The 20,610-nt window shown below is 44.9% G+C and overlaps 2 protein-coding genes across 2 annotated transcripts; one reads left to right on the top strand and one right to left on the bottom strand.

Annotated features, from left to right (window-relative positions):
- Positions 1–7,641: 7,641 nt before the first annotated feature.
- On the bottom strand, positions 7,642–8,535 carry LOC144162355 (alpha-crystallin B chain-like). Its single transcript, XM_077692850.1, has one exon. The coding sequence runs from the start codon at positions 8,416–8,418 to the stop codon at positions 7,876–7,878; it is 543 nt and encodes a 180-aa protein (XP_077548976.1). The 5' UTR covers positions 8,419–8,535; the 3' UTR covers positions 7,642–7,875.
- Positions 8,536–9,789: 1,254 nt separating this feature from the next.
- On the top strand, positions 9,790–10,652 carry LOC144162356 (alpha-crystallin A chain-like). The gene has a single exon (XM_077692851.1). It carries the CDS (start codon positions 9,900–9,902, stop codon positions 10,440–10,442), a length of 543 nt encoding a protein of 180 aa, XP_077548977.1. The 5' UTR covers positions 9,790–9,899; the 3' UTR covers positions 10,443–10,652.
- The last annotated feature ends 9,958 nt before the right edge of the window (positions 10,653–20,610 follow it).

Raw genomic sequence — 20,610 nt, 5'->3', positions numbered from 1 at the left:
GTACACTTGGCGACAAGCTTGAACCACTTCTGTACATTGCATTTCCATTGCCGGGGATTCTCATCACTGTTTCATAGCTCACTGATGCACTGTGTGTTTGCTGAAGTCATAACGAATAGTGAATGCGTGCGTCTGTCGCTTTTTTTGTCTCCACAACGGATGCAACTGCAGTTAGTGACTGGTGGCACCGCATGTAAAGCTGTTACGAGCGAGATTGTCCACCAAAATTAAAGGATAACTTGTCCTTTATAACCAACTATCTTCTACATCCGATGTCTATAATAAAAGAGGTCAACTTAATGGGAAAAATAGGGCATCCAGCCATGTGGGTTAATGGTGTCTCTTACAACCATGTCTCTTATAACAAGGTTCAAATGTAGCAGAACCGTATCCCCAGCCAAATTCGCTGGGATTTCTTCTGCAAAGTGCACTTTTTTACATGATAGCGTTAATGAGCTCATGTCACAAAGATGCACTGTGACATAAAAACTAATTGGTTGATATGGCCGAGATGGATGCGAGTCACGCAAATAAGCGCACAAAGTATCCGCATTTTGTGGAGTCTGCCAAGTGGTGCTGTGATCGTGATGACATCATTTGTCCGTAGGGAATGCTAGAACACTGGTGGAGAACCTATGTTTGATGGATGCGGTGCGGCTAACAGTGCAGGCAAAATGTTTACGTCTGCCCTTGCTTGGCTATTGCTTTGGACTCTTAAATGTGGAGCCTAAGCATTCTCTGCGTTTTTTGAGCACACCGCCCGGCCGAGCGTTGCTCTGGAGTACATCATCAAGAATTATTTTTTAAGTAAAGATTATCTGAAATTTGATGCTGCAGTCACAATCACTTGCCAGTGTGTGCATGCATTCATAAAGGCATTTACGTGCTGTTGCTTATACGGACAAGAGTGTATTGAATGCACAATACATTTGGGTGAAAGGAATGTCATCAGGATATTTTTACGTGGTGGCAGGACAAATGATGCGAACCGTGGTTGAAGAGTTTATTGTGTGGTTTCCATCCTTGCACGAGCACGCCTATGAACAACTGTGTACATTGTTGAAGAAAGTGGTTAACGCCGACCAAAGGCTTAGTTAAAAAGGCTAAAAAGACGTTTCGGCTTCCATACGGAAGCCTTGTTCACTGCGCGGATAGGCGCGAAGCTCGAAGCTTTTAAGAAGTGCGTCGAAGTAATCGTTCCAGGCATCTCACATACATAAGCGGGAGATTGCCTGGAAGCCGAAATGACTTTTTAGCCTAAGCCTTCGGTCGGTGTTAACCACTTTCTTCAACAATATATATATTGTATCTTTCACCCGACCAGATGAGTTTTTGTCAAACCTTAGATTTCAACTGTGTACATTGTCATGTTTGTAGATTATCAGGCATGGTGGTGTGTGCAGCTCTCCAAACTCCTCATCTTCATGTAGCAATATATCCCTTACAAGGACTTAAACGTGGCAGCAGAACAAGCATCATTGCATACTCATGTGCAACTGAGATTTCAGTGTTTGTTCTCTATGATGATGCGAGATTAGGTTGTGCTGGCAAAATAACTGGCTGCATTTTAGAGCGCCACCCTGTTGCCTTGCCATAATTCGTATCCTGGGGCTTAGTGTGAGCATTTCAGCTGTAATATGTTTTCTCCCTACAACATGATGCCTACCTTGCATGTGCACGTACGTAAAATCACGCCGTCTCTGTACAGATGGGATGGCACTAGAAGATGCCGTCTATCAGTGCAGTCAATCAGTCTTATTTGTACAGCACACCGATTATTGCCTCGTTACACCCATTGTGACGTCCAACTTTTCCCTGAGCGGACCAATATTACGTGTTCGGATCTTTAGGACAGTGGGGAAGCAGACCAATAGGTAGCTGATTTTGAAAAATGCTAACTCAACTCGAAGCACCCGTATATTGAAATCAAAACAAGCTTCTAAGTTACCGCGGGCAAGCAATATTGCAACAACCACCAGCCAAGAGGTTTACAATGTAAGTTTAAATAATATCTGTTTGGCGTGCCTGTAAATGATTTAGTGACAGTAAGAAAAAAAAGTGCTTTCATCAACTTTCTGGCATAAGTTATTAAGAATATAAGCTTTGTCTTAGTTAATTGAGGCGTAAGCATGGAATTTTTGGTGGACTCCTTTTTTTTTTTCCTCCCAGAAAGCTGTAAGGTGCATTTTTCCATTTAAGTAGCAGTTTTGGTCTATGGTCAATCTGGGTGTGATCCTAAAAATCCCAGTGGTAGCATTTCATGGGATGATCTATTAGAAATTTACCTACAAGAATAGCTTTGGCATAACTGCGTGGGAAAATTGATCTACCCTATAGTTCATTAGCAATGAGCACTTCGAAGCTAAGTAACACAAATATACCATCAAAGTTTGGTTTCCCCAGTGGTCCGGTATGCAATGCCTATGTACAGTCTTTGTCAAAATTTTCCAGGACACGCCAAAGTTTCTGGCCTACAAATTGGATTCGAAACAATAGTTATAAGCATTCACGTGTGACTGAATCATGTTATGAGAGTAAAAAAGAACGGTGTGTGGTTCCGCCACCTTTCAGGCATAAAACGTTTAAGTCTGACTTGAGAATTAAGCTTATATTCAGAATTCTTTGTGGCCTATTAACTTTTGGCCTGGCCTGGAAACTTCTGACAAAGACTGTGCACCCGTGGTCAAAAGTTTACAAGACACAATTTTGACTTTCAACGTTACTTTCTCTGCTTTATGTGGGCTTGCTCCTGCTGCATGTATGACAATGATACCTCGAAGCGTAATGCCTTGCTTATAAATCCAAATTAAGTGCAGAGCCCCCCTATAGGGCAGAAAAACTAACATTGAAAGTCGAAATCGTGTCCTGTAAAATTTTGGCCCCGGGTGCACATTATGTATGTACTACCTCATGCAATACAGAGACCAGTGGAGAAACTAAACGACTTCTAAGATATTCATCTTCCTCAGCATTCTAAGTAGTTGGTCTGATAATGAACTAAAAGTCAATTTTCTTTTTAGGATGAATTTCGAAGAAATCATCGTGGAATTTCACTGCTGAAAACCTTAGGTTCCCACCCAGATTGAAATTCTCCGGTTTCCATCCCCGTGGGTCAAGATTTCGGGTGGTCAGAAGTAATCCGGAGTGCTACACTACAGGTCACCTCACAGCCCAACTGTAGCTTTGGTGCATAAAAAACAAGACTTTTGAAAATTCGATTAAAAAACTCTGTTGCGATGAGAGTACACACCTGTCCAAAGATTGCGTGGCAAGCAGGAGGCCAGTGCAGGGAAGATGTTAGGTTAGGAATGCGCACTGCACTGATGAAACTCGCCAAAGCCACACGTACTGCTACTGCATTCAAAATCTGGTTTTGTTTTTCGAGCTGCATTGCTGCACATGGGACTGCTGCGAGCACTTGATGTACAGTAGCCGACTGTTTTTTCGGACTTGCTGGATATTTTGGACTTTCCCGAGGAACAGCCATTTGCCCCACGGATTTTTCGGATTGCAGTTTTATTCGGACTATTTTTCGTTCCCCTCCAGGTCCTAAAAATCGGTCGGCTACTGTATTTGGTTTCCTGTTAGCAACTGCAATTCAAACCCCAATGTAGCCAAACATGTCAACATCACATTGGGGTATTGCATCGTGTACGCTGCTTAATGCCTTGAAGGCGGTAGTTCACCAACTGGTTGGGAGAGCAGCAGCAAAGCGGTACGCAGCTGTATAGGTCTAGCGCAATATGGGCTGCACAATAAACAAGTGGTTGCTGTGAAACCTTCTTTTGTAAGACGAAAGAAGCCTTATGTGTCCCATGGTACAAAGAATCGGTGTTGCCATCTGGTACATAAACTGGCCACTACTGGAAAGAGTCAATAAAAAAATTTGGCTGATGATTACGACACTCCCTAATGTGAAATTTGTGTGCAGGGCGAACAGCAGTCTTCTGGGTGACGGCGCATAGCTACTGCGTCTCACAAAGTGATCGCTGCATCAGTGAATGCACAGTGGCGAGCAACATTGCTTGTATTCACTGGCGAGGCGCGCATGCAGGCAACTGTGTGAGTGCGTCATCACTGTTTATGTCGGGGTCTGTGGGATGGCCGTACTTGTCCGTGCTAAGCACATGACTGTGTTTCACGTTACAAACTCTACCTCACTGAACGCAAAGTATTGCCCGGAGTCCTTTGTGAGGGTGACGAATAACATCTCCGTTGAGAATCGGGTTGAAACGGAGCAGACGACGCACGCCGGTGTTTTTTTATTCAACGTGTGGGTGCAGTAGCCCAAGCCACGCCATGTCCGTGGTGCGTCGGCCACGTCTGGGGCCGTTTCCAGTGTTGCCAAGCGAAGATATTGATGGCTAAAGATTTCAACGAATACCACTTATACTGTGGCGTTGTCTCATGTGGGTAGCTGCGGGGGACCATGTCTCGCGCCTCTCGTCATATTTTCATCCTTCACCTACTTCCTCTCTCTCTCTTCGGTGGCCTCTTCGTCGTTTCGGTTATCTTGTAGCACGTTGCCACAGGTGAGAATAGAGAGTTTTAGAATACTGTTTGTACTGTGTGTACCGGAACCCGACTTGGCATGTGCGCATTCTTTCAAGTAGGGTGGCTTAGTCCTGCTGAAGAACGATGTCCGCCTTGTTGTGTTCGTGCATTCGTTCCGGCGAGAGCTGGCCCTCCTCGTCGTGCCAGTGCGTGCATGTGCAGTCAACTCCTGTCTGTTTTCCTTCCTCCAGTTGTGCCTGGCGCTTAACCTGTTCCCATGATCTAGTACACACCATAAGCTAAAACTCTGTTGTCTCGTGCCGTCTCGGCATAGTGCCCTCCCGCTCACACTTCTGCCATACGTTTCTCCGCCGCTTTCCTGGTCGTTCTATCTCTTTTGTCTTTGTTGTCCCCTTCATTCGCTCGGCTACGAGAATGACGGTGGCATGAAACCACACGAGTGGCAACTTTAAAGGGGCCATGCAGACAGAACACAAGTTTGGTTCATTCAAAATATTGCCTCGTAAGAATCGTACTGACACCACTTTTAACGCACACTTCACTCAAATAAGCTATATAATTAGGAAAAAAGGGAATGGACATGCGACCCACTAGCTAGTTTCCTGCTACAGAACCTATGATGTCATATGTGCCAGCTCTGCGATTGGCTGAGGCCGGTAAAAGCAAACCCAAATTAGGCAGGGCTTATTAGCTTGCCAAGCGAGCTATTTGCACTTAAATGTAATGTGTATTCATTTTAACGCTGTAAAAATGGTGTGGAAAAAAATGAAAGTTACGAAAATGCACTTAGGCATAGAAGTACCGATGCACACTGCTGTTGGTACTGGACGCACTATGATTGTTTTAGCTGCAAAGCATTCCGCCACTTTGGAGTTGTCTTACACGACACTGGCCGAGTGGCGTAAGCGACATGGTCTTATGTGACTTCGTTTGTCGAGGATACTCCGTGTTCCGCGAGACGATTACTTTGTACAGTAACAAGAGCAAGCCAGGTGCAAATGCAGTCAAAAACAAAGCAATACCGGACAATGGTCTGTGGCTGAGTATGGTAGTGCCATCTGGGAGGGCTGTCGGCAAGCAATTGCTGCAGAGCCGAATGACGCAGTAAAAGTTTTGTTTCAATACGCACGCTTATGACTTCATGGTAGACGTCACAGAAACGCGCAATTTAGTGGGAAAACCAAACTTTTAACCTACACTGATTAAATTCTCAGTGAATAGAGCATCGTCTCGTGCCGTACAAGTGCTGAGGGCACTACAAAACACAAAATCTTTCGAATAAAACAAACTTGTATTTTGTCTGCATGGCCCCTCAAGTGCTGTGCACTAAAGCACATTTAGGTCGGAATGTTGATCAAACTTGGGTCTTCACAGTGTGTGGTGAGTGAATTACCACTGCACAAACTCACCACCACAACAGCTAGCCCTGTGCATGCGGCACTGACGTATTGCTTGAAAGTTAAGCGTGACAGCCCGTGCAATACAGGTGCACCCCAGCAGATATGGAGAACTGTGTTTCTGGGGGAGCCCTGCTGTCCATCACCAATCTGCCTGCCAAAATAATTCACACTAGAAGAAACGACAGTGAAGAAAGAGACGCAAATACAATGTGGCAGTAAAGACGTTGATAAGGTATCGGCAGGACTTCAAGGCATGTGAGCAAATCTGCTCACGTTGAGTGGCCCAACGAATTTTTCATAGCGAAGACTTTCTTTGTGGGACTGGTGCCGTCCTGTAAAAAGCTAGTTCATTTCCCCATGGACCGGTTCGTCGACCGAAAAGCTCTGGTAACACCTCTGGACACACGGCACGGGTGTGAAACAGGGCTCCCATTGCGTTCAAAATGGTTACTTAAAAATTACCAAAAAGTAACGGTTCTAGATGAGACAATACAATCGATCCCAAGTATATCGAACTCCAAGGGGATTGCAAAATAGTTCGATATATAAAATATTTTCTTTTGCACAAGATTTCCAAAGGGATGTTTGGACTGTTCGATATATCTGGGATCAACTGTACACGCGTCAATCACGAAGAAGATTGAGTACAATGATATACTTTTATCTCATTAACCATGGTATACATTTAGATAGTTCGTAGATGCATTTACTTAGTGTGCGAACAATCGTTGCATGGGTTAATTCTTGATTTGCATCTTTGAAGTTTTGACAATCAATTGGACGCACTTTTAGTGAAGGCTTTGAAGCACTTCTGGCACAGGTTTGGTGTGAGGAAGATTTTTTGGGGCGCACTAACTTTGCAAGCGAGTATATTCGAACTGGGATTTTGGCGTAATTCTTCCAATTTCATGCAGAATCGACAACTTAAGTGTCTCACAAGCACAGTGTGAAATATGTTTTGCAATGAGCTTATCTCGCAAGTGGGCATTGCGAAGGAGAATCTCGAGGTGAATGTCTACCAACAGCTTAGCAAGACACCAAGTTTGCGCACTGATTCCTTTAAACTGTGTTTGCTAGTTCCAAAAGGTGAGGTCCACAATTCAGTGGGGGAAGTTTATGGCTCCACAGTGAGTTATCCTTCCATTTAAGTCAACAGTCTCTTGTGCAGTGTTCCATCATGCAGTACCTGTTTCAGCAGTCAATTCAAACCCAGTTACCCTATGTCAGACTTTGTCGACATTTTGCAGGTTTCAGCGAGGTTCATCAACATACTCAGGGGCATCGAAGAATCTCCTCCTATTTAAAAAAATTTTTAACATGCTCAGGTTTGCAGAAACTAAGTTATACGTACAAACAGCTCATACAAATACAGCTTCTCGAGCTGTAGAACAATTACGGTTCCATACTTATGCCTCTGTCCTTCGAATTCGAAACTAACCACGTGTTACCTGTAACACTAGGATGATCGCGAGATCAATTGTTAATTAATGCGGAGAGTTCGGCTATTCGTGGTTTCCTTCCAGAGCCAAAATGGGTGTACAGGACACGGACTTCCGGTCGTACGATTCTACTTACACATTTGTGGAGCATATCATGAATACTTTTTGGTAGCATTATTAGTATGCATTTAACTGCCTCCACGCAAGCGTGTGTACGTATGGGCTATACGCCGCAGCACACCAACGAGTGAACACATCACGTACTAAAAACAGGCCATTAATTATACACGAAACTTTTACCGTTTATTGAAGCACTTCGACGCAGACACGCATAGCCAAAGACAAAACAATTGGTCGCTGGAGCTCGACAGCGTACGTTTCTTTTTACGCACGTGACTTTACAATAAATAATATTAACCGTAGCATTTCTACACAAACACATGGGCACGCGTTGTCATGTCGTAACGGACACTTAAGTCTTTTCACGGAATGTAGAGTCCGCGAGCTGCCGGCAGCGCCCTTCACTTCTTTCCGGCGTCTTTAACGGCGGGCATGTGGTGCACCTGAATCGGGATGGGCTTCGATTCTTCCTTCTTGGGGGCGTTCTTCCTCGGAGCCTCGAGAGCCAAGTGTCCGTTGGGCTTGAGATGGCACTTGACAGTCTCCGGGTCGACGTCTTCGGGGAGCACGTAGCGGCGCGTGAACTCCCTCTTGACGTAGCAGCCGCGGTCGTCCGACTTCTCCTCGTGCTTGCCGTGGATGACGACGCAGTTGTCCTGCGTCTTCACGCTGATCTCTTCGGGGGCGAAGTGGCGGGTGTCCACGTTGATGGCGAACTTGTCAGGGGTGCAGGCGACGGAAGTGCCCTGCTGCTGCTGCTGCTGTCGGGAGGGGCAGCGTGACGCTTGCTGGTGACTCGGCTGGATGTAGAACCGCTGATGGTAGAACGGTGGATCGAACAGCTCACCGTCGAGGAAGGAGCCGCCGAAGTCGTCGTCGAAGAAGCGCCTCGCCAGGTCCGAGGGGCCCCACGAAGCACTGTTGAGCAGCGGAAACAATGCCATGATCACTTGCGAAGAGATGCTCTCGGCTCGAAATGATTTGTGAACTGACCCGACGCGGAGCGGACGCCGCTTTTAAATCCTGTCGTCTGCGTTGTCTGTGTCTGGAAGCCTGATCGAGAACCTACGAGAAAAACCGGCGAGGGCGACGACCGCAAGCAAAGGCGCTCCGTGATTGGCTAGACGTCACGTGACCGTTGTTTTGCTTGCTTGCGCGCGAAATGTGAGCTTCGTGTTCTTTCTTTTTCTTTCCGGAATGTTCTGGTGCCCGTCTGATCGCACGCGTCTTTAACGGAGAATGACTTGAGATCGCCATGTTTCTACCTTTGCATGCTAGTAAATCACTCGCGTACGTATATCGCATAGAAGAGCTGCGTACGTCGCCCGAAATTTATTTTCACGAAGAGTCTCAGTCGGTCTATGTGTGTGCGTGTGTAAGCAACCCCAACAACAACGAAAACAACCACAAAACAGTTTTCTGCCTAAACAGAGAAAATAAATATTTTACATGAGCTTCATTTTACACCAATTCCGCTGATTTTGGTCAATCCTGCGGTTCGCGAAAAGTTTAGAAAAATTCAACCGAATTCGCGCACGTTACAGACGCAGCATATTTCTTTTCTTCTAAATTTTCTGGCTTAAATTTAGGTCCACGTGAAATTTAAAGTATTCCGAGAGATATGTTGTGGTTTACTAGACAAGATCGACCTGTGTAAAAAAATTGTTTGAATATTTTTTGACAATGCGGGCTATAAATTGACGAAAACTACAGTGCCTGCTTAACCTAGAAACCCTGCAAAAAACATTTTAAACATCCAAATGCGCACAACAATTTTTTTTTCTCCCGTCGCCGGAAATATATATCTGATCCGCGAGCATGACATTCTTTTTTGCTGCAGCGCATGGATCGGCACAGCATCATTTTGAGAAATGATACCTGTGATAGTACAGAAATGTCTACTAACCATTCAATTAACGTCGTACAGCGCGCTCGTGATGCGCACGCCGTGTTTTACACGGCCGGCCAAACTTATACCTTAGCCGTCTTAATTCTCTGGCTTTTTCTTTTCTTTGTTGCTTTTTTGATGAAAGCAACAAAAAAAGCGGGGTGTAGAAGGTTAACCCTCGTGGCATATCCGTGAGCGTTGCGGCCTCTCCCGCTAGCGCGCAGTCAAAAATCAAGCAAAACCGCCCGCGCGAAATTTCTAGAACGAAACCGATCGCCGGCCGATCACCCACGCGGAGCAGACGACATAAACAAACACTGCGCATGCGTCATTTTTGTCACGTGACCAAGAATGGCCAACCAGCGTTTGAATTTTTATTACTTTTTTTTTTTCGTGGGAGAATGTTCGTGAAAATACGGGAAGGCGGGGCTGGCCGCTATTTAACCGGTGAGCGCGACGCAGCTGTCAGATTTCATCGGATTGCCTGTTTCGTGAAGCAGTAAGCTTTCTCGCAGTTCGTACTCGAACACAACGACAATGGCTCTGTTTCCGCTCCTGTACGGTTACAACCGGGGCCCCTCAGACTTCGCTCGGCGGTTTTTCAACGACGACGTCGGCGGCTCCTTTCTCGACGGTGAGCTGTTTGATCCGCCGTTCTTCCACCAGCGGTTCTACCTGGAACCTAGTCATGCCGGGCGTTCGGACGCTTCTCGCGCCGTCGCCCAACAGCAGCAGCAGGGCTCCTCGGTCGCCTGCAGCGCGGACAAGTTCGCCATCAGCGTGGACACCCGCCACTTCACCCCCGAAGAGATCAGCGTGAAGACGGAGGACAACTGCGTCGTGATCCACGGCAAGCACGAGGAGAAGTCGGACGACCGCGGCTGCTACGTCAAGAGGGAGTTCACGCGCCGCTACGTGCTCCCCGAAGACGTCGACCCGCAGACCGTCAAGTGCCACCTCAATCCGAACGGACACCTGGCGCTCGAGGCCCCGAGGAAGAACGCCCCCAAGAAGGATGAAGCCAAACCCATCCCCATCGAGGTTCGCCACGAAGCCAAAGGTGGGAGCGGCGACAAGTGAACTTTCCGCTTGCGCGGTGTGCTGAACATGCTCAAAACCGCCTTCACAGGCGAGAGGACTTAGTTCAAATACTAGAACAATTGTTGCTAGGTTTTGCCAAAGCAAGCGCCTGGTGTTTTGTCTGTGCGAGCTGGTACTTGCACTTAAAAAGCACTTGTTAATGTTGTGTAAATGACTAGAGGTTCTAAATAAAACTTTTCATAGTTCCTATCTCTCGACTCTGTGTTTTCTGCTCGGCAGGCGTTTCCGGTGTGTACGGAAGTTCCCGCCGAGACATTTCTTCGAGTACCTCGAAACTTTAAGGCTGCCCTTTTTTTTTTTTTGTGCTGTACATTAGGCTGTGGCATTTTCGTGTACTCCGAGGTCAAGGTGTGTGGTCGAAAGCTCTGCTATAGCCACCGTACTGATTCATGCAGAGATAACACGTAATAACATCCTGCCTTGCTCTGAGTGTAGTTGCGCTTACAGTAAGTCAGGTTGATGTGCCGCGAAACAGTTTTTGCTTTGCAGGCGTTATTTATTACCTAAGAATTGCGTGAACTGTGGGAAAGTGCTAGCCTTGTGTGTCTTAATCGCAGGATGGCTCGTTTTAGCGCAACAGTTGCTATGAGGTCGAAATGACACTGCAGCATAGACACAACCGGCAAAACATACGCCCCTGTTTATGTCATCTGCTGCACTGGGCATTGCATCGAAGTGCTGCAGGGTTAATGTCTCACTGTGGAGGTTGGGCATCCGTTGTTGGTGAAATGATGTGACACAGTGAGTGAACTCTTAACACCCATCAAAAAAATAAAATGAATCTATAGCAACCACCACAACAGTGTACCCTGTAGAGGTATGTGTAGATCCAGCTCATTAAACCACGAAGTTTCAATGAGTGTGCCTTTCAGCTGGTGTTAACGGTACACTTACATCACGGGCCAACTCCACTAACGTAAAACCTGGAGAGGGGCGAAGCATGCAGTGTATAAGGGTATTCTTGGCGCCGTGGCGTTTTTGCTCGCGGAGATATGAAACTGTTGGGAGGTAGAGGTATGCAGCTTTGCTGTAAAAGTCTCCTTTCTTTGAAGCACAAAGTGTTTGAGTGCGAGACACGGGGAAAATGAGTTTCTTGGTGTGTCCCTTTAATACACGTTACGTTCTAGCGCAAGGCAATGGAATACGAGCGTCCTGGTGTGTTCTTTTAGTATGCGTTTCATTCCAGCACGAGGAGCTGGAAAAAGTGTTCTGTAGCGTTCTTTAAATATGCGTTACGTTCTAGTTGGAGGTGTTAGAAAAAGAGTGCCCCGGTGTGTTCTTTCAGTATGCATTACGTTCTAGCGCGAGGCATTGGAAAAAGAGAGTCTGGTGTTTTAGTACCGTGACTACACGAGACAACGACAGGAGATGCCCACAGCATTCCCTAAGGGGCTTCCCCCCTGAAAGTGTAATCAAACTTTTGTCATAATGGAAACATCTACACAGCAAACAAAAGGCACTGCCTTTGCTTAGGAACCAAATCATATTTACTGCTGTCACGTATTTTTGTCTGTGATGCCGGCACTATGATTATGGCAGCACACTGTCTAGCAGCAATTGTGTGAATTGTGAAACAACGCTTACTAGCTTTCCAGGACATGTCATGAGGATTTTAAATAGGTAATGCAGCTTGCGCTTTCTCAAAGCATGTAAATTGAAGGCAATTTGCACGGAGGTGCCTAATGCACTTTTCAAAACTTTACACACCTGCACATAACCTTCCATTTTTGGAGACAGTAATGAGCTGTACCGTAACACATTGCCGAGTGGAAAATGTGCTGCGACAGTGCTGTTTGTAATTGTTAAAATTCAGGATTTTCTAGACTTTAAAAGGGCCTGTATCAAGGTTTGTAAACTTTAGGTGCAGTAGAATATTGGTGCAAGTCAGCTTGTTTCTTGACTAGCATCCCTTCAAACTTGCGTTCAAACTTCAAACTTGGATTGCATCCCGTTAAATTTTTGAAAACGTGCCAATGGCATGCTTGGAGGGGAAGTTTTGAGGCATTATTGATGAAGTCAAATGCATGCACTGGGTGGCTTGTTACGCGAGTAGGATACATGGTGCCATTTGGTGTAATTTCACACTCAACTTACCTGTTTCTGCCTGCTGTCTTGGTCAACACGAGATTAAAGCACATCAGCAAAGTAGCTGGCTACATTTTGGAAGTTCACCCTTACCTTTGGCAAAACTTAGTACTCATGGGCTTGTGAGCTGTTCAGCTAAGGAGAGGTTTGGGCTACCCCTGTATGCGATTACATCCCTTGTTCATGTTCGCCCAAGTGAAACCAAGTTCTTACAAGAACAAGAATGAGCTGGCCCTTGGCAATCCTGCATAATGTGGCGGTCATAGCTGCATTACGGACAGCCTGTTTTATCAAATGGTGTGGCCTGGCTGGAGAGAAAAAATTGCATGTTCATATGCCTCTCCCCTACCCCTCCTCTACCCAATATTACCTCCTTGGATGCTGAATAGCTCCCCAGTAAGGGGCTGCCTTTAAGGCGACATACATGTTTTTCTTTTATTTGAAAGCAGTAACCTTTTATAGCGTCCTTAGCTCCATTATTCATTTCTCCGTCATCTTCATCTCTCTCATCCTCTATCCATGCTCTTTCCTCCCCTTCCCACACAGAATAGCTGGCCAGATATACTACCATCAGGCCGACCTTTCTGTGTTTTTTCAATTCAATAAAATTCTCTCTCTCTCTCTCTTGCTCCATTTTGGCCCGAAATGTCTATGCAAAAGAAGACCTTTTAAGTAGCCGACATTGTCAGCAGTGGTATCATTAAGGATGAATCAAAGACAGGGTAATCAGGATGTTAGCTTAATGCTAGCATTCAAGCGGTGCCATCAAAAATGACCAGAAGGCAGCTACAGTCGTGTTTATTAGCAGTAGCTTTTGTAGCTAACCGCCAATCGTACAAACTAGCTCTCAGTGGTATCGTCAATCGTTCGTCCCTCTTTCAGCTTAGCTGTTTGAAGTTTACAAAAGTTGCATGATTGTTCTTCTGGTGCGGCAGTCCGTATCTTTGCACTGAATAGCTCTTTAGGCTGCTGAAGAACTTTCCTGCGAATCCTGCCTATGCCACCTGTATGTACATTTTTGAGGACATATTAACAGTGGTCATATTATGTATTCTGACTGACAACCTTGAAGGAGGGATTTGTAACCCTGGAATTTGTTGTTCTTTCCTGAAAACTGCCATTTCACGTATCCAGCTCCCCCTTTGTCTCACTCGAGGTAGGTGACCTGCCTTTACAGAACGCTCCCTAAGTGCTTACTTAGATCCAGTTAGGTCCACCTATCCAAAGCAGAACAAGTTCGAAAGCCACAGAGAAATAGCAGCAACAACCAGCAGACAAGATAATGAAAATTAGAACCATCTGTTGGATGGTGCTTGCAGGTAAAACTTTGAAAACTTTCGGTTTGGGATTGCTGAGGGAAGTGCAAAAGAAGGTGGAAGGAATTCAGCCTCAGCAAACAGCACTTAAGTCTCACTCAGAGAAGGATGATGGCACATATAGTGAAGAGTCAAAGCGGGTAACCTTTTAACGTTCTATATTGGGAAGGTCGGTACATACTCTGTATACCACTATGTATGTCGGGAAGGGAGAAGGATTAGGCTGCATGGTACACGTACATGATCTTGAGGGGCGAAATGATTTCAAGGCATTGTGCGAAACTATGACCCTTTTATAAACTGAAGCATTGACCACCCTTCCATCAAGAAAAATAATACCCTGAAGCTCTACGATTTTGTGCTCCAAAGCTTGCGAGTGCTTAAAGGATGAGCCTTGCTTGATCTGAGATTTGATTTCTATGTCTGACTTGTCTCTGTGTTGTGTTTTGAATTGAGCTGAGTTGAATATTGAAATGAAATGTCACTCTCTGAGGCACCAAAGGGTATCACTCATGGTACCCTACCAAAATCCCATTTAATAATGCTTGCAACGTTTCCCTTGCTACACTGCTGAAAAGGTATTGTATCATCTTCAAAGAACACACGACCTTGTGTTTTAAAGTTTACCAACTGATCATGCCCAGCAATGTTTTCATACAGATCCGCAAACTGAAATAAAAAAAAACATCAACTTTGAATACACTACCTGTACCTGTGCACATTGGTAATACAGGCACTACTACTGTATGTAGACCAAACTAGTACTTCTGAGATACGAATGGTCTTTAGCCTTTAGGGGTTAGTCCAATCATTCATTAGTTCTGGCAAAGCTGTTTTCAGAGATGAATTTCCAAACCATTAAGATACATCCTCATCAGACACGAGGGAAAACAATGGACACCAAATGTAGGGGTGTTCTTCAAGTGCTGTAAGCGTAGCAAAATGTGAAAATGGTGACTGCCAAGTTGCTGCATTGCCATGTGCATGCTTTCGTGTAATTAGACCTTCCACGGGTTGCACAAACGTGCTTACTTGGGCTTGTTTTTTCCGTGTAAAGCCATGGTCATTGAGATTGTTCTATATCGTATTCACTTCGGTTGTCCAAATCGTTTTTCACTCCTATCTTGGTCCTGTACAGTGCTGAAAGTCTGAAATAAATAAAATAAATGAATACGATATGCACTCCGTCTATCACATAAATATGTTCCTTTTTTTCTCTCACTGTAATATATACAGTAAAAGCTCATTAATTCGAACTTGAAGGGGACCGTAAAAGTGTTCGAATTAAGCGGAGTTCGAATTAGCGGGTGGGCCCTAGAATGAATGTAAATCGCACCGCATTGCGCGGGCAGAACACAAAGCAACCTCTGGACTTGTTATTGCAACTTCGGTGCTACTACACGTTTGTGGCAGGTGATTTCGTAAATAATAACGGCATGCGCTAAAGCACTGGCGCTATAATGCGAAAAAGGTGTTGCAGGAGCGTAGCACGTGCGCTATGCTGTTGTTTTTTTGTTTCGTTGTGTTGCATCTCTAGTAAATTTGGTTCAGTCTGCCTTTGCAACACATTGTAACCACTCTGGGCCAACCTCTTCTGCCAGGAGCAATGGAAACCAGAGGATCAAAGTTTGAAATAACCGTTCTGGACACCGACGCGTTCGAATTATGGGGAGTTTTCCCCCGTGGAAATATAGAGGGCTGTGCCGGAACCAGGGCGTGAGTTCGAATTAACCGGAAGTTCGAATTAATGAGCTTTTACTGTATCGGGTTGTACGTATCCAAATGACAGGCTAAAATAAGGGCCAATTGGGTGGGAAGGCTCCGATTGAAAAACAGCCGCGGGCTTGAGTCTACAGGAATTCTGAACAGTGGGACCAAGCTAGGCAGTAGGCATACCAGCTTTGAAACCATTCCCGGGGCTGTAGCTGCATTGCAACAAATTGGCAATAACAAATGTCGGCTCCTGCAAGCGCATTCTATTTTCTTCTTCTCTCGAGGAAGCCCAGAATTCCTAGAATGTCTCTTCGAGATTCCGTGGTTGCTTGAAGAGATTGAATAATTCAACTAAAGAATAAAATTCTTTTGTTGAATTATTCCCTCGAATTTTGTTGGAATGAATGACGAGGAATGAAATGGCTCATTGTCGAATTGTTTGCGCAGTCTACGTAACCGCTGAATTTCTAAAGCGAAAGCTTTCTTAGTGGGAAATAACGGTGTCCTGTCAAAAAAGTAATGCATTTCCCCATAGACTGGTCTCTGCATGGACATGCGGTGTGTGCGTGAAAACGGGCCTTTTCCATTGTGTCGAAATGGTTACTGGAAAATCACGAACAAGACAATACATGCATCAATCATGAATAAGGAGTACAATAATATACCTTTGCCTCATAAATCAGATATCGATATACATTTAGATCGTTCATAGATGTGTTTACTTGGTGCGCGAACAATCATCGCATGGGTTTGCTCTTCGTTCGCGATTTAGGTCCTTGAAGGTTTGACAAGCGACTGAACGCACTTTCGGCGAAGGTTGCGCGCACGTTTAGCGTTTGTGCTTCTCTCAACTTTCTTTAGGAAGGGAGGATAAATTGTAGGTTCGCATGCCTTGCAGCCATACTGAGCATAAAACGTGCCACTGTTGCCAAAATCATCTCACAGCCTCACAGAGGAAAAGGAAAGGGAAATAAAAGTGAGAAAAGATCAAATAAAAGCGTTCTTCAGTCAACTTGTCACGTAACATAATTAGAGTAGAAGCTACTGTGTGGCATAAAAGGACATGTGTTTCTGCCGTGAGGATTTCAAATAATAACACCCAAACTACACCACACACACCTCTGTTTCATTCGGTGTGGTAAGGGCCCCAGTGATTTCCCTACACCCCCCCTAGGGGGTGTGTAGACCCCCCCTAGTTTTTCTGGACACCCCCCCTTGAATCCCCAAATTTCACTTTTGTCATTCCTTGTATGGACCTTTTTCAACTGCAAATAAATAACATATCGATTCGTCAGAGGCCACTGGTACAAAGCAAGCACAAGCCCGTGAGGAGGTACGAGCAAAGCATATATCGACAAGCACTCACCCAAAATTACTTCGACTGAGGCCGCCTTTGACTTGAACTAAGTGCAGTAAACACACATATAATTTACTTTCTTCATTGATTCGATGCCGTTCTTTGTTTACAACCGTAATCTTTGCAGAAGCTCTTTCAGCATGTACATTTAAAATGGGCAATTTGGCGAGGCGAAGCGCTACGGAAGCTAAACCTGGCGTTTTAATAAATCGGGAGCGTACAATCGGTGCCTGATTTAGCTTTTCTAGTTTATGAACCCTTCCCCCCCCCCCAGAGCCATTGAGGCACCCCCCCTTGATTCGATGCCTGGGGAAACCCCTGGGTAAGGCAATACTGAAGTCCTTTTGTTGGGAGAATAATTCTTGCTTGAAGTGGCCATGAAGATGAAATGCAAGTTTGGTTCATTCAAAAGATTGCTTAGTTGAAATAACACTGGCATTTCTTCTAACGCAAACTTCACGCAAATAAGCTACGTAAAGTGGAAAACAGAAAATACGCATGTAACTAACCAGCTACTTTTGCATACTGAATTGATGACGTATTGCGGCCAGCTCGATGCGATTGGCTGAGGCCGACAAAATCCAGCGCAAAATAAGCAGGGATTAGAAGCTTGTAAAATATCCTGTTTGTGCCTAAATCTAGTGCATATTCTTGTAGCACTAAGTGTGGTTGGGTAAACAATGAAAGTTACAAATGAACACGTAAACATCGAAGCAGTTAGTGCGGCACTTTGCCGGCTGACACTGCTTAACACAGCCGTCGGGCACGATGGACTTGTCTGACACAACACTGGCCAACTGGCATAAACAGACATTATGTGACCCTGCAGTTTGTCGAGTCATAGCTGATGTTTTACGAAACGATTGCTATCGACTGTAACGAAAATACGGCAGGTTTAGAAGACTGGTCAGAAGTAGAGTGTGAACAGTGGTCCTTGAGCAGCAATGCAGCACCATCTATGAAATCGGACGATAACAAGATAACAAAATGGCCGTCTGTGACATGGTAGCAGCCCTGGTTGACATACTACATTTATTTTAGGTACATGCCCTGGATACGCCATTGCTGACATCACAAAACATATCATGCAGTGGGAGAATCGAAACGTCGGCCTAAATTGTTCAATTTATTATAAAAAAAGCATCGTTTGCTCTCGGATAAGCACTAAGAGACAAGCAAAACATCCAATGTTTGAACAAGGCAAACTTTTATTTTGTCCTCATGGCCCTTTTAAACAAGCTCAGAATGGCACATTTGAAAAACGATGGGGGGGGGGGAGAAGTTTAGTGCTTCTTTTTCATTCTTAAGAGTATCACCACGCAATGATTGCGAGGCGTTTAAGTCAGAATGGCGCCATCTGGTGTAGGATCGAGCAGTGACGTCTCATGCTGCTTCTCTCCAGTATCAGGAATAGCTTGAGAAGCCGGCCCTGTTACTCAGCTGTCGAGAAACCGTGGAATTCCATCTCAGTCCTAGTGCTCATTCGGATACAGACTAAGACTCATTGTAGAAATAATTTAAAGAAAGTTTAGAGAAGCGTGAAAGCAAAGAGTGTCTCCATCCTTCGCTGAAAGTGCGTCCAATTGGTTGGCAAGCCTTCAAAGACCCAAATCGCAAATGAAGAACTCACCCACGCGACGATTTTTCACACACTAAGTAAATGGAACTACAAACGATGTGAATGCATACCGACACATGGGTTATGAGATAAAGGTACACTGTTTTACAACTCCTTCTTCATGATCAATGCATGTATTGTCTTATCAAGAAACATTCCTCTTTCACGGTTTTGAAGTACTAACCGTTTTGACACAACAGAAGTTCGGCTTCACGCTCGTGCTATGTCCAGAGCTATTGTCAAAGCTTTTCGGTCAACCAACTAGTCTACGGGGGATTGCATTAGTTTTTTTTAACAGGGCGCCATCAGTCGCACTAAGAAAGCTTTCGCTTTAAGCTTAAAACTCTGCCGGGGGAGGGGTAGCAGGGTAGTTGGCATTTCCAGGCCATGTGGCCAGGGAACTGCTTGTTTTCTACCTCCCATCCTCCTGTTCCACAGCTATCGGTTAGGGAGGGTTGGAGAAGGTTTCATGTTTGGGTACTAACACCGTGAAACTAGTAACACCCTCTTGCATGTTGGGAGCTGCAACACAACCCCCCACACCGCCACGTGTCAGTGTAGTAGCTTTGATGCCAGTAGATACACAGCTTGATGGCATGAATGCCTGCCCCATCACTATAGTAGATACTTGAGAAAAGAAGTACAAAACTGTGAAGCTGTACCACACATTTGATCTCGAGCCAACTTTACAAAATGACAATGTTGGGGTGTTCTGGAATATCGTGCTCACAAACGCGCATCATTTTTTTCATTGAGTGAAACGAAAAGTTGAGCCGTGTTGCAAGACGAATTCCAACTGTCTGCAGTATCTGACGAGCACGGTTTAAAACACGTCTCGCACTGGGTGCACCTCACAAGTGAGCAATAGTAAGGCAGCGCGTGGCGGTCGATTTCAACCAGCTAACCGTTGCTACTGGCACACCATTAAACCGGATAAGAGCCTCATTGTTATTGCCACTACTGGTCTGACGTCGTCTTGAGGTTGATACCACTGGGTGAATTTTATTCCTCTGTGGCGAGTTATCATACATTCCTCTGGACAGGTCAAGCCCACAGGGTCAGTTTATCTCGCTCTGGCATGAAAACTGATTGAGCAAGAATCAAATTGGTTGTCGTGGTAAATTTAAATTTGGTCACTGTACTTCAGATTGTGTTGGTGTTTTGCACGTTTGATGCTGCCATTGTAGATTGACCAGTGAGATGCAGTGATAATGTCAGAAGCATCGAAGAATCTACATTGCCCTAATCAATTCCAAGCAGCATACATAATAAAGAATCTAAACAGGCCCCACAATGACATGTATACGTTTCGAAGGGGCCAGTAAAAAAACATACCCGTCTGCTTTATTTGAAAGATCTAGCCTTCGGTAACTCGCAACACCATATCTTGCCTTTCATAACTCGCTCAACTCCTTTTCGAACCCATACGACATTGCTTTCGACAACAGAATCGCGCTAACATTAACAAAACTTCTAATCTGTGACGTCAGCAGCAACAGAGGAGGTACCGAGAACAGGTAACCAGCATTGAAGTTGTGCAATCAGATGGCACCACAGATATACACCACAATCGCACAATCATGTTTCGTTGTGGTAGCTTTCGTTAGTGGCCACCATTTGCACAAAGCTAGTTAGATCCTGTGATGTCGTCATCATTTATTAAACCCTTAATGACCCAAGAGGGGTATTGCATAAGGTATTACATGTCAAGCTAGGTATTGCGAAAAGTAAGTGTCCGGTGAATCTTCACTAACCAGTCTGTTCTCCATCTGTCTGGCTAAATTGTTTAGTTTCTGAAAAAATTCGACAGATTGTTATTCAAATGTAATAATTATTTCGACCAAATCACCCGTAATGTCTTTGTGTCATTCTAGATAGAAGTCACAGATACATTGAAGATCACCACCTGCACGTTCTTTGGAAGCTAACAGCGAACATAGTGTCACATCAAGTATTATCTGCATATTTATCATATAGTGGTCACAGTGCTGTCCGCATTACGTTACCATATCTTTGCAGACTTTACCAGTGACCACGTAATGAAAACAGGCATTTACA

This window comes from Haemaphysalis longicornis, unplaced genomic scaffold (genome assembly GCF_048455015.1).
Source record: "Haemaphysalis longicornis isolate Haplotype H1 unplaced genomic scaffold, Haemaphysalis longicornis Haplotype H1 scaffold_12, whole genome shotgun sequence".
NCBI classification, from domain to species: domain Eukaryota; kingdom Metazoa; phylum Arthropoda; class Arachnida; order Ixodida; family Ixodidae; genus Haemaphysalis; species Haemaphysalis longicornis.
The sequence above is the reverse complement of the archived record's forward strand: the minus strand, read 5'-3'. Positions and strand labels throughout refer to the sequence as shown.